We start from the raw sequence: 14,139 nt of genomic DNA, 5'->3' as shown, positions 1-14,139 counted from the left end.
AAGATTTTTAAAGAATTTTCCTATGTATTTCTATGTAAATCTTTGATCGGCCATTTTGGCCCCGCCCTACCCCCAGGGGTCATGAGTTGAACAAACTTGAATCTACACTACCTGAGGATATTTCCCTATAAGTTTCATCTTTCCTGGCACAATGGTTCTTGAGAAGAAGATTTTTGAAACATACCATCAAATTTTTATAATTTCTTAATTATCTCCCCTTGAATAAGGGCGTGGCCCTTCATTTGAACAAACTTGAATCCCCTTGACCTAAGGATACTTTGTGCCAAGTTTGGTTGAAATTGGCCCAGTGGTTCTTGAGAAGAAGTCAAAAATGTGAAAAGTTTACAACGACGACGACGACGACTACGACGACAACGACGACAACAACGACAGACAACGGACAAATTTTGATCAGAAAAGCTCACTTGAGCCTTTGGCTCAGGTGAGCTAAAAAAATAACAGATCATGAATAAGAAAATCTACATTTAATGATTACATGCTTTTTTATGTTGCCTTTGTATTTTGGGCGGCTTTTTTGAATAATGTTTATTTCATCTCTGCAGCTGGATATAGAAAATTAAAAACTAAACTAAAAGAACATGAAGAATCCATTCCTAAAAATATTCAAGGTAATGATATCATAGTTTTACCATCGTTATTTTACATTGCTTTATCTGAATTGGAATAATTAAATGGCATTTTATTTTGTAGTTTAACTCTTCTTAAAAGCATTAACATTTTTATGTATGTATAGCGCCTTTAATTGCAAATTATAATTGTAAAATTATAAGCTAAATAGATATAGATAATTAATAATAACTAGAAAAGAACCTCGTTGCGAGCAACGAGAGGTCTTCCGTCCAACTTTTGCACCCCCCCCCCCCCCCCCGCAAAATCGAGCTCAAAAGTGATATAACTTTTCATGGAAACAAAGGGGATTGAACCCGAGAAGCAAGCGCAAAAATCCAAAACGCGGACTATTACGCTATTGAGACCACAGCTTTAAATATACTTTCATATACTTCTGCAACAGTACATCTGTCTTAGAATAATGAAAGGCGGGTCACTATTCATAATTTTGCGTCAAACGAATCGAAGAAATCTTCGGGCCTTTTCTTTGGAATGTTCCATTTAATAGGTCTGATAGTTTCAATGGAAATAAAAAAAAGAATGTTCGTATTCTTTCGCTTAAATTTCATTGTTAAGAAAGTATATTTAACGCGTTTACACATTCCATATCGTATATAGATAACTAGCACTAAATCAGTGAAACTGTTATAATTTTCAACTGATTTTTATTTTGCTGTTTATCCCTATAGTGAAATATCCCGATTACTTAAACTTTCATGTACAGATTGAATTGCTTCGCCGAAAAGCGTGTCGCCCTACGACGGTCAAGGAATCAGACACCATTTATGTTTAATAACTTGAATGAGATCATTGAGACAAGAATGTTGATATAAACTCCATCAAATTATCTTTTTAGATATGATTTTCTTATTTCTGTCTTTTCTATTTGTTTATTTAAAGTGTGCATTATGAAAACGGTGGTTACGTTTAATACTTACAATATATGTTTATTCAAAACTATTTCTTATAACTATGGTTTAAAATCAGTTATTCCGAAAAAAAGTAAAAGATACTTAGTATCGTATTTCATTTGCACATTTATTCTTTTCTTTTTCTACTTTGAGAACCAGCCAAAACCAATTATAGAAGACATTTGAGACCACTATGGATTAAAACGGAGTTTGATACACGTTTAAACGTAACAACGACGTGACAATCCTAGTATTTCTTTACACTTCTTTAATCCTTATTTAACTGTCGTTCAAGCAAACCCTCTGCTGCCTCCGTAAACCCCTATTGCGAAATGTCGGAGTTGACAGAGACAGCCGCCATTTTGGACCCACTTCATATTTTTGAATGTTAATTTCTAGAGTTTGGATTTATCAATATTCAAACAAATTATATTGTAAACATAAAAAGAAGGGTTTCTATAAACATTCTAAAAACCAATGAAAAATATTGAAAAACAAAAAAAGTTAGAAAATACGATTTTTTTAAATTTCGCATCCGGTAGCAACCGGAAGTACCGACACACAAAAAGGTGATTCGTCACATCTTAAAGTCATCATCTATCATCTCTTACAAGCTCCAGTCAATATCTTAAAATATTTTCGAAAAAGGGGGGACAGAATTGCATTTTAAAATCAGAAAAGTGTCAATAACTTGGAACCAAAGGTGAGTATTCAAAATATTCCTATCCATGACACAACTTCATATAATGACGCATAATTCCTGAAATTTTCACAAAAAACTACTGAATAGTTTTCGAGAAATCGCACGCACAAAATTTTGGGGAAAAAAATAAGAAGGAAAAGAAACAGTAGAATAACTAGAAGGTCTTCCGTGAAGACGTGTGACCTTAATAATAAAAACAAATGTAATGATAATGGTACACATATACGAGGGTTGATCAAAAAGTTTATGGATTTTCTTCATATTCATTTATTTTAAAGTGGAACTGGTTGAAAATTACAAATTAAAATATAAACACTTGAGGAATATTTTAAATCAAAAAACATTTTGAATATCTTTGATAGTAACTCTATGGCAGTTACCATAGAAACGGTTGTTGGAAATGCCCGAGAGACCTGACGCGTTCATTTTCATTTTCATTCTAAATACATAAAATCAGAATTAAACGGCCTAATATGGTATATAAAAGAAAAAATATGTTTTTACAATTGCCTGATCTTTTATAAACTTATGTGTAAGAGTTTTATTGATTTTACTGGATATTTTGTTATTAAGTTGATGATTTAATGTTCATCTTAAAGATGTAAGACAACACCAACTTTCTGTCACGTCATGAGTTTTGTGAAAATTCCAGGATGACTCTATCTTGAATGCGTATGTTATTGACAAAGGCTTGGGAAAATGCATTTTATTACTTGCTTTCAAGTGGCATAAGAAATTTAAGAAAAATAGAACTTCCATGGACGTTGATTAAAGGTTTCGTCTCTTTTTAGAAGCTCTGTTTTAAGTGCGTATCCCCCTACACAAATTTCAAGCGTTAATTGACGTTGTCGGCCGCTGTACTGTTCTTGACATTGCTTCTGGAATTGGAACATCATATGGTGAAATGGGTAGTATTTTGAAATATTTGTGAAAAATGAAGTAAGTTGGTGCCAGAGTATACCAAGACTTTTCTTGAGAAAAGAAATGGAGAAAAGGCAAGCATATTGTAAAATTACTTGCTAGAATTTGACATTAGGGTGAGATGCTCTATAACGTGACATGACATATCTAACTTGACGTAATGTAGAAGTCCCCCCCCCCCCCCCCCGGGTTTCACAACTATCAATTTCAGAACGCTCGTGTGACCGTATGGGTAATTAATGAAATTTTCTAGTATTGTAACATTATGAATCTTTATTATGCATATGCCTGTTGTTTGCTTTCCTGAAATCAAGATAAAATTTTAGAAAGAAAGTCCACGAACTTTTTGGATCAACCCTCGTACATGTATAGAGTTTTCTATTGCAAGTTGTTGTACAAACTGTCATACAAAGGCAACTTCTTAAAACGATGCTGTATCTTTCATAGACAATTTGCCCATGGAACACGACACTTACCTGAGTAGTGTTGATCACATTGTACTTTACCAGATACCCCCCCCCCCCCTAATCTGTAACGCGGGTATATTAATGAAGCATATAAGTCATTTCTCGGTAAATTTAGCCTTTTTAAAGAAATTTAAGTTTGATAAATTACTTAATCCGCTGATAAACGTAAACTGTGATTAACTATTGCATATAAATAAATGAGCGTCTAACCTTGAGACGTGCGCCACTACTACGGCATCACATGACTTCTATTAATAGCGAACTTTTTCTTAAGAAAAAAAAAAACAATCAGAACAACAATATCCCGGAGTTAAACATTTTTTTAATGTTAATAATATAGTTGAAAAATATTTATTTTTCTTGAAAAGTGCTGCTAGAATCCCACTGTCCTGTCAGTAAAATAATTATTCCTCATATTCGTACTAGTCCTTACCGTATGTTTTGAATTACAATTCTTATGTTTAAAAATATCCAGCTTATAGTTGTTCTGTTGCATTATTTTTGTCACGAATAACAGAGGAAAGGCAGACCGGGATAAATATATTGCTGACTGCCTTCGAAAGAGAATAAAAATCGACGAAAATAAATTAGCATACATGTCTTTAATTGACTGAACCTCAGATGAGTTTCACAAAATATTCACGATGTTTCCTTAAAAACTCCATTTTACCTATTTTGCATATGTCGTCTTAACCAAATTCTCTTTACACGACATAATCAATTCCCAAGTTACTTGATGTACTAGGTGGTAGATTTTAATCAAGATGATAGACACAGCATAACAGAAAAAAAAATATTTTATTTTTGTTAATGTTTACATGTTTCTATTTTTTTTCTAGAGTTAAATTACATATCAAAATACAAATATTACGAAAACTTGTGTTCTAAAATTGACGTCATCTCGCCTTTTATAACGTCATGATGTAGCACTGATTTAGCCAATGTAGAATATTTTATATGCTTCCTTAATACCTCTACGAATATCTTTTTGTGACCCCATCTTAACATACAGGTAATTATTGTTACCCAGCCCTACCTCCAGAGGTCATGATTTGAAAAATTTAGAATTTACATTTCCCAATGTTTCCCGACTTCTTTTTTTCTTAACAAATTCATTATTTTCAAAATTTAGTTCAAACTACATTAATTTGTGTAAAACATGTATGCAGTGCCAGGAAATATTAATCAACTACAGTACGTGTACTAGTTGACCTTCAGATATCTGGACAAATTGTCTTTAGAACAGGTATTTTAAAACTTACTTTGTATTGTTTTACTGGTAATTCAGGTATCCGCACTCTTCACATATCCGAAAAAAAGATTTGACTAGGCACCGAAGCGTCCTGATAAATGAGACTCCACTGTATAACAATCACTACCTATAAAAAAATACTTCCTTTTATATTAACTTAACTTAAACTCCATTCTTCTGCGTGATAACAAAGCTACAAGGAGTGGTGTATATTAAAAATACATTAGTGAGCGGAACTATCATGTCATTGGGAACCTTTTTTCACACATGAATGAACAAAGCAGTCCAAAAAGGAAGCTCCAGGGACAGCTGGGTCCAAGAGCGGTCCAAAGTCATTCCTGGGGACTTCTTTCTGGGACTCCTTGGATGTCTGGTTGGGTCTGTTCGGTACTATATTTATAAGAATATCTAGGTCAAGTTCCGATTTGTGTAAGATCAATCCATTTTTGACTAAGCTGCATACATGCATTTGGCTTATTTTGGGGAAATGGATGGGGGAGTGATTCAAAGACCTATCTTGTTATTGTATGATCAATAAAACCCTGCCAAAGGACTCCTGACCCAAGGCTATGACATTTTGCTTATCATAAAATTAATTACTTAGTTTATGCAATACACAGGAGCCGATAAAAATTTTTTAAAGATTGTATTTTTACGACAATTTAACAGATCTAAATGTAAAATGTTACTTATGTTTGTAACGCATGATGATCGAGGGCAATCACAAACGGATAGCAATAGGTCACCTGAGTGACGAAATGACTCAGATGATTAAATAATCAAAGCAGGCTCGCTAAGTGTTTTTTTTTGTTGCACAGGAACAAAATGGTCAAACGTCCTCGGAATGAATTGTCTAGGTGTGATATTTACAGCTGTCTTACGACAAGAATCGAAATAAAAAGCTGTACCCCTATACTAATGATCTCTTTTTCTCTTTATATTTACGGTAGGTGTGGTTTATTTGGAGCATTTTATATTTCAAATAGGGCTGCAATAAACACCCTTGATAAAATGCTGAAGCTGATTTATCAAAATCAGTTCTAGAAAGGAAAAGTTCACCTTGCTCAAATCTGTATTGATCAGTCGGTTTGACATTATGATATCAATTATATACATTATCCACTATATGTGTACCCCCTTCAATCTATAGCTTCCTTTACTCACACTGCTTCATAAACTGAAGAATTCTAAATTAATGTTTTAAAGTAGAAAACATTATAAATATGCAGTGCTTTTCTTCTATTCTGTACTTGTCTTCGAACTATGATCGTTTAAGCAATATTTCTTGTATTCACTTGTGACACTGTTTCGGCTAAATTAAGACGGACTTTGTATGTATATGTGAGAAGATGACATGTATGCTCTACCATTGTTTGAATTAATTAATATAATTCAATGACTTTTGTTTATTTTTAGAAATGCATGATACTACACTTAAACAATTGAGACGAGAAGACATCCGTTACAACGAGTCATCATTCTTAGATTTCTTAAAGGAAAATGTGGAAAAGAAATCCTGTATCTTGGTAATATGTTGACTTGGCAGTGGAAAAACGTCTAATATCTGTCATATTGCTTTGCAATTCAAAAGTTGTGAATATGAAGTGTTCCAGGTAACTTCTAATGACGAGCAGGACGCTCGTCAAGATGGAGACTGAGAGGTGCAGGTTACATAGTGCAATCAAGGAAAATATCTTCAGCTTGGATGATAAGCAAAACAACCTGACAAGGAACGATAGAATGGGAATTTTATAATGTCATATGAAAGAAACTTCCTATTTCTCAAAACTCGAAGAATACGTAAAGTGGTATGACAATAGATTAATGTTTCCTTTGCTTTGTAAATTAATTTCATCAAATCCTGATTATGAAAGAGAGGGTAGTCAATTCTTCAAAGAACCATGTCAGCTTATTTTGAAACATTTACAAGAACTAATGAATTCAAAGAAAAAACGAATTCAGTGTGCTTCCTTAAGAATATGCATGCTCAACAAGGGCAGAATTTCAAAAGAGGACATTGAAAATGAGTCATGGGATAAATTGGTTTCGCACAAGTGTTAGAGAGTACCGAAATCCACAGAAATTTGGGAATTTACAGATGCTTTATCGGATGTGAGAGGAACGTATACAACTAAATCTTCCGATGGATTCGTTTTTCTACACGACATTTTATTTGAAGGGAAAGTATGTTGTTTTGGGACACAATATCCTGAGGAAATTATCAAACGACTGCCAGGTGAACTGCTTTCAAACAAGTTGGTCCTACAGGAAAAAGAGAAAACCAATGACTTGCAAATTTATATGAAACAAAACATGTTTCCGTGTCTTGCACAAGGACTAATAAAAGGAGTTAAAAGACCTTCAGCTATATGTTGTATTTTATTCCAAACTTTTATGTAACAAAGAATTACAAACATGTTTTGTTCAACAACTGAACCAAGATTTTTCTTCAATGGCCTTATAAGATTTTTTTTGACACCAACAGACAGGTTCTCGAGTAGCCTTCTACTTCAGCATCAGAAATTTATGAGTTATATAGATGAACGGATCAATATTGATTTTCTAGCCCGTGCGCTTATCGAAAATGCCAAAACGCTGAAAACTGATGATTCCTCTGAAGATGAGGATGATGATGATGAATATAAATCGGAGGTGCTGATCAGGCCAGTGGTAACACAAGTAATACCATTGAGCTGGGTTGTAGCTTACGGACATAGCTTCCTTCTTCAATATTTAGTGGAAATTGCGAGTACTCATAATGATACTATGCATATATAAGGATTCGACCTGGAAGAGCAATCTCGGTATTTGATCTTAGCCTGTTACTCAGGGTGTATTGATACAGTTAACTTTGTTCTTAGAAATGTAAATCATGACTGTATCAATTTACCACCAATAAAAAGTGAAGTTGAAAGACAGGATATTCCAATTCATTGTAACTTCACACCAATGTAGATGGCTATACTACGTGGAAATTCTGAAATTTTTGACGTTTTGGTCAACGCAAATGTGGACATCAACGCCTTAGATTTTGCAGGATTGACACCTCTTTGGATGGCAATATATGCATCTCAGGACACCATTTGTAATAAACTCATTAGCAAGAAAGCTGACGTTAATACCTTTAGAAAAGAACTTTTATCACCTCTCATACTTGCAGCATGCTTAAATAAAAGTAAGATGATAGACTCTTTACTGAAGAAGGGAGCAGACTGCAATTATCGAAGCGATTCTCGTGAAACAGCTTTATACTGGGCTTCTCGTGTTGACAATTTCAACTCTGTAAAACAATTGATAGAATATAAAGCTGACCTATCTATGTATGAAGATAAAGACAAATCACCATTTTGTGTTGCAGCGGAGAATGGGAATCGAGCAATAGTCGAGCTTCTGTTTTCAAATGGAGCAAATTGCAATTTCCTTGATAAGGATGGCCGCTCGCCTATATACTTAGCTTCCAATGCAGGACATGCAGAAATAGTGAAGTTTTTATTGGAAAAGCGTGTAGATATTAATTCTACCATGTACAAACCATTGCTTGCAGCTATAAGGAATGGGAATGCTGAAATTGCGAAAATGCTAATACAAGCTGGGGCAAGTCTTAAAACACATTTTACATATTGGGGTTTTACTACCCCCCTACATGAGGCTGTTCACGCAAATATGCCAGACGTCATTCAAGCTTTGCATAGATATGATCTCGACTGCAGAGCTAAAAACGATGAAGGCATAACACCTCTGGAAGCTGCAATTTGGATGGGGAGAAAAGAAATAGTACATCATCTCATAACAGGAGAGAATTCCATTACAAATGGAAGTGGAAATGAACATTTGTTTAAAGCAACAAGCATTCTGAAAGTATTGCATTAGCAATACAAGTCCCCTACCGGGTTCCCCTTTTTCTTCCGGATGTCATTTTTTAATGTGCAAAAGTCATGTCCACGGTTAAACTGAAACATTTTCAAGTTGTAAATGCCTTAACTAATAAAACTAATAAAACAATCAACATTAAGACAACAATTCAACTCATTTATCCATCGTCTTTTCCTTGCTTCATATTTTTGTCGGAAGCGCAGTTCGAATCCAATCTTAATTAAGCGATTATGAAAAATATTCAAAATGCCATAATTCTGACAGAAATCAATGAAGCGAAACGAAATTCAAATTTGATCAGTAACTCATTAAGATACACTCACTTACCAAAATTCAGCTTAATATCTGCAAGCGTTTAGAAAAAAAGTGCGGAAAACCAAGTGGGAATGAAAAATATTCAAAATGCCATAATTCTGTCAAAAATCAATGAAGCGAAACGGAATTCAAACTTGATCTGTAACTCCTTAAGATACACTCACGTACCATAATTCAGCTCAATATCTGCAAGCGTTTAGAAAAAAAGTGCGGAAAACCAAGTGAGACAGACGGACGGGGACAGACAGACGGACGGACGGACGGACGCAGAGGAAACCTATAGTCCCCTCCGGTTTCACCGGTAGGAGACTAATAACAAAACTACGGTCATCTAATCTCAGACTCAATCTGAAAGATGAAATAGAGGCAGAAGATAAAGACGAAATCTTAATTGTCTCAACGTCTTCGGTCTTTAATGATGTTCTTTCCTCTGATTTGTATGAATCTCTTGAAAGTTAATTGTCTCTTGGTTTACGTGGGGACCGTTTTCTTAAAAAAGCTAAACAAAGAGAGACCTTTTGGTACATTAACTTACTAGGACATCGAAGCTTTATAAATATGGCAATTATCTTTCACATTATATAATTGAAAATGGATTTTCCAGTTGCATCGAAACCATAGTTGATCATAATTTCAAAGCAGGACCGAAGGCAGAATACCAGAGGGAACCCTTTGTAAAATCCCAAAGAACATTTGATAGTGAGTCTGAATTTATAGATTTTCTTGAGCAGTTTGACGAGATAACTGACACTAGTCATACTGACTGCTACAGGAACCACGTGATGGACAATACTCAATCAATTTTACACTTCATTCTTAGAAGTATCCATAGTATGAAAACATTAATTTCGACTTCTTTGATCGAGAATGAAGAGGACGAATCTGCTTAAAGAATGAACATTGAAGACCTTGAAAATTCATTGAGGTTGTATATTAAACCAAGAATGAGAAGACATTCATTTCCCTAGCATCCTTGCAAATTGATTGGTTGAACATTCGAGAGTATGCTAGAACAAGTTACTTTGCCACTTCTTATAGGAAATGTATTAATATGTAATTATTATTTAAATAAGTTTGTCGCTTATGAACTTCTTTTTTTCTTTCTTGATGTCAAATGACATTTGAAGTCACGATATACGTGCGTACAAGTAAATACAAAAAAGTCGGCTGCAAGTACGAGCGATACATTTGTGAAAGTAGAGAGCATTTGAGAAAAAGATTTTTTTCTTTCACATTAGTATTAATCATAAGAAGAGTGATGAGTAAAATATGTATAAGTACATGAATATAAATTGCGATAAATTAAATACTTATTGTTGTTATAATGTGTGTGATTTTCATTAGCTTTACTGGTTAAAGAGCTTTTGCAATAAGGTGTCCGACGTCCGTCTATATGTGAAAAAATATTAATTTGCTTCTTCCCCTACAGTTTTTTTTGTCTGATTTCAATGTAATTGGACCAAAAAAGTAGGTTAAATGCATACCTTTAGGATAAGTATACATCATATTGTTCAGGATGGCAAGGTCTACTTTCTGGACACAGTCTGGTATCGAATGAAATTACGCTGCCCATCCGGGTCTTTGATTTTTAATGCTTAATGATTATAAGAGTGGTCTCCTAGTGTTCCAATAATACGCAGAATGAGAAAAAAATATATAGATACAGGCAAAGGTTTATTGAAAATTTTTCTGATAGATGTTCCAGTGAAACGGCATTATTAATTTTACGAAATGTCTATAGATGGTACTTTACAATAAGGCACAGAAGGTTTCTTATCTAACATTTTTCATCTTCAAAGAAAAGTCCAAAAAGCTTCTTTGACATGTGCATTTTGACTCACACAACCGTAAGCCTTTTACAATGAACCACTCTTTAAAACTTAAATAATTGCATAATTATTGTTTAATTGATACAATTTTCAGCCAGGAGCATTAAATCATTGATGTTGTCAGCTTAAGATGTAAGAAATACATATTACTGTTCCCACTTCTTTGGGAATCATTCGTCATTGAATGTTTTTGTAATAACTGAATATTAAATTTAAACAAGGAATGTGTAAACTTTGAAATATGAAATTACCTTCACATATCAGCCGTATAGAAGTTTAGACCTAGTTGATAAAAAGTCGAGGTGTTTTTCTAAAGCTTTATTAACGTATACATGTACATTTGTGAAATTTTATTTAAACTTAAATAAATTCAAAGGAAATAAATTAGACCTGGCGTTCAGCAACGACCTCAAACAAATAAAAACATTTTTTTAAATATTACTCTGGTACCTAGGCATAGCAGATATTGAACTAGGTAACGTTAATGTGCTTAACAAAATATCTCAAAACGTAATTATTATGTTTTTTTAATCACAAAACTTAATTTTAAAAAATTCAAAATCAATCTTAGCACAATTTTTTTTAATAAAATTCCTCCAGAAGCACAAAAGGCAAACGCCTTTCCGAAAGATACTTAATTAGACTTTGCTTTAAGCTACAACATTAAACAAAGAAAAGCATTTTTTATGTTCAAAAACTTCATAGGCATATACAGTCGTGGTGTTTTTCTTAGGCTTTATAAAAGTAAATACTGTGGAATCACAAATTTTCGTGGGGGTTTAATTTTCGTTGTTTTCGTGGTATGACAAGACCCACGAATTCATGTTCACAACGAAATGTAAAATTTCACACACAAAAATACTCATTAATTCTTGATCCACGAAATCAAATCCCCAAAACCAAGAAATTTTCCTCAAACCACGAAAATTTGACCCCACGAAAATATGCGATTTTACAGTAGGTACATTTATAAGATTTTATTAAAACCTAAAATAAATTCAAAGGAATTTAATTAGACCCTGCGTTAAGCTACAACATCAAACAAACAAAAACATGTCTCATGTTCAAAAACTTCATAGGCAAAGCAGCTATAGAGATAAACAAAATTAATGTGCAAAACTCAAAACGTAAAGAAATTGAAATTGATTCATTTTTTTAAATTACGAAAACAATTTAAAAAATTCCAATTAAGCTTTTTAACATAATGTTTTATCTCATAACATTCCTCCTGACGCACAAAAAGCAAACGCCTTCCCGACAGCGGTGAGAATGGATCCAGAAATCCCCCCTGCCGCCACGGACTGCAAGTAAGACACCATACCACCACCGACAACACCACCGCCACTAGCCAGCGCCGAGGCCGACATCATTTTGGCGGCAATGGATCCTGCGGCTATCCCGGAGGATGTGAATCCAAGGAGCGGAAGTGCTGCAACGGCAACGCTTCCTGCACCAAGAACTCCCGTCATGCAGATAAAAAGGTGACTTATTCCTGTAACAAATCATCGTAGTTTGAATTTCAAAGGGAGGAAATATGATAAAGAAGTTTTCTACAATTAAGAAAGCTCAGCTCTCTTTTTAAAGTTATGAAATGATAGGAAGTTCAATCTATTTTTAGGAGTAAATCTCATAAATTCAATATACATGTACCTCCCGCTAGGGGGCAGTTGGACAACAAAAGAATCAAAACACAAAGGGCTTGAAATTCTTTGCCTTTCATATTCCTCTGAAAAAAGAAAATTGAACATCAAATGAATGTGTTCAGAGCTTAACCATGTTGTTTTTAATCGTCGGGCACCTTAAAAAAATTGGTGTGCGCTCCTCTAGTACTGATGGGGAACTAAAAGAGTTACGCTGTAAAGTATGTGAAAACTTTGACAATCTGGTTCAAACTGTTTACATAAGTGTGAGCAAACTAGGTATCAAATGTTATAGATACGTTATTATGACTGGAGAAGTCACGGCATTGTCGACTTTTGATTTTGACGATACAATGCTGGTTAAGCGTGTTCTGTGGTTACAAAACATATTGCCTTAAAAATTGGCTAACATGAGTAATATATTTTGTTTCCATTATAAAACTATTGTTGGAGACAAAAACTATGAAAAATTATTCAAGGAAACTAGATGTTAAGACTTTTTTCTTGTTTGCTTAATCCAAAGAATTGTGTGTTTACAGAACAAATGTGTCTATAAAACAGGCACTGTCTTAATTAAATCTACACATGTGCAATTTTTTTGGGACATTGGGAAAAATCTATATTTTAAAAAGGAGTTAATACACTACACATTTCTGTATAATTTGTGTTTTAGTGCCCATAAAGAATTGAATTATTAACAGAAATGTGACTTTTTAAATATGATACATAGATTTATAATTTCATTTTCGCAAAAATGGATTTTTTTCATTTTTTCTCAGCAAATGCGTTTAACATTTAAGGGCATTGCATTTTTAATGAACATTGTTAGATCTGAGCTTCAGTTTTTATCCTGTTATCAATTCTTTGTGTTAGAAAAGAGTTTAATGATGTGCATTTTCTTATTTAGTGGAACATATTAGTTATTTATTAGTTATTTTGTTTTTTTTAAATATCGATTACACGGAATTCAAAAAAGAACACAAGTAAGTCATTTTACCAAGGTTAAAAAAAAAAGAAATGAATTTATTTTAAAATGTCTTTAAATTTTTTCTTCAAGACAATGCTACCTGTAAGGAACAGCTGCCCTTGAACATTTTATCAATTTTTCATGATCTTTCCCTCATTTTTGATTAACACGTAAACATGATAGATCTACCAAATCTTATCCTTCTAATTAATCAACGTTTATTCTATATGCATGTGTTAAAATTTTGTGTGCACCCAATTTTTTTAAACAAAATGACGAAAGAAAAGTTTTTATAATCGGTCATACAGTCATGCAGAACACACAATAGTTTTTTTCACAACTGCAATACTAATTATCTTACCTTAGACTGGAGGGTAGTTTTTAAAATCGAACTGTTTACAATTAAAGGATGCGCTTGAATATTCACCGAAAACAAAATGAAAATGAAAGAAGAAAACATTCACACAGAGTGTGTGTATCACATAAATCATGACGCTGAACATACGTTTTCACATGTACATTATTTTAGTATAAATATAATGGAAATTTCAGTACAATTTCTCACCCAAATAGTGTTGCCACTTGAAAATATTACCTTCGCAGATTTATTTATGTTCTAGAACACGTCAAT

The 14,139-nt window shown here is 33.5% G+C and overlaps 2 protein-coding genes across 2 annotated transcripts; one reads left to right on the top strand and one right to left on the bottom strand.

Moving 5' to 3' along the window:
• Nucleotides 1-5,151: 5,151 nt before the first annotated feature.
• On the top strand, nt 5,152-8,754 carry LOC134265198 (serine/threonine-protein phosphatase 6 regulatory ankyrin repeat subunit A-like). The gene is made up of 4 exons (XM_062747451.1): nt 5,152-5,257; nt 6,301-6,402; nt 7,451-7,563; nt 7,840-8,754. Exons 1-4 carry the CDS (start codon nt 5,152-5,154, stop codon nt 8,752-8,754), a joined length of 1,236 nt encoding a protein of 411 aa, XP_062603435.1.
• A 3,109-nt stretch (nt 8,755-11,863) lies between these two features.
• Nucleotides 11,864-14,014, bottom strand: LOC134265196 (interferon alpha-inducible protein 27-like protein 2B). Its single transcript, XM_062747449.1, has 3 exons — nt 13,870-14,014; nt 12,552-12,627; nt 11,864-12,393 (listed from the first exon to the last, which is right to left on the bottom strand). The coding sequence occupies exons 1-3, from the start codon at nt 13,966-13,968 to the stop codon at nt 12,116-12,118; spliced, it is 453 nt and encodes a 150-aa protein (XP_062603433.1). The 5' UTR covers nt 13,969-14,014; the 3' UTR covers nt 11,864-12,115.
• Between the last annotated feature and the right edge of the window lie 125 nt (nt 14,015-14,139).

This window comes from Saccostrea cucullata, unplaced genomic scaffold (genome assembly GCF_032062105.1).
Source record: "Saccostrea cucullata isolate Sc308-1 unplaced genomic scaffold, CSIRO_AGI_Scuc_v1 ctg3143, whole genome shotgun sequence".
Classification (NCBI taxonomy): Eukaryota; Metazoa; Mollusca; class Bivalvia; order Ostreida; family Ostreidae; genus Saccostrea; species Saccostrea cuccullata.
The sequence above is the reverse complement of the archived record's forward strand: the minus strand, read 5'-3'. Positions and strand labels throughout refer to the sequence as shown.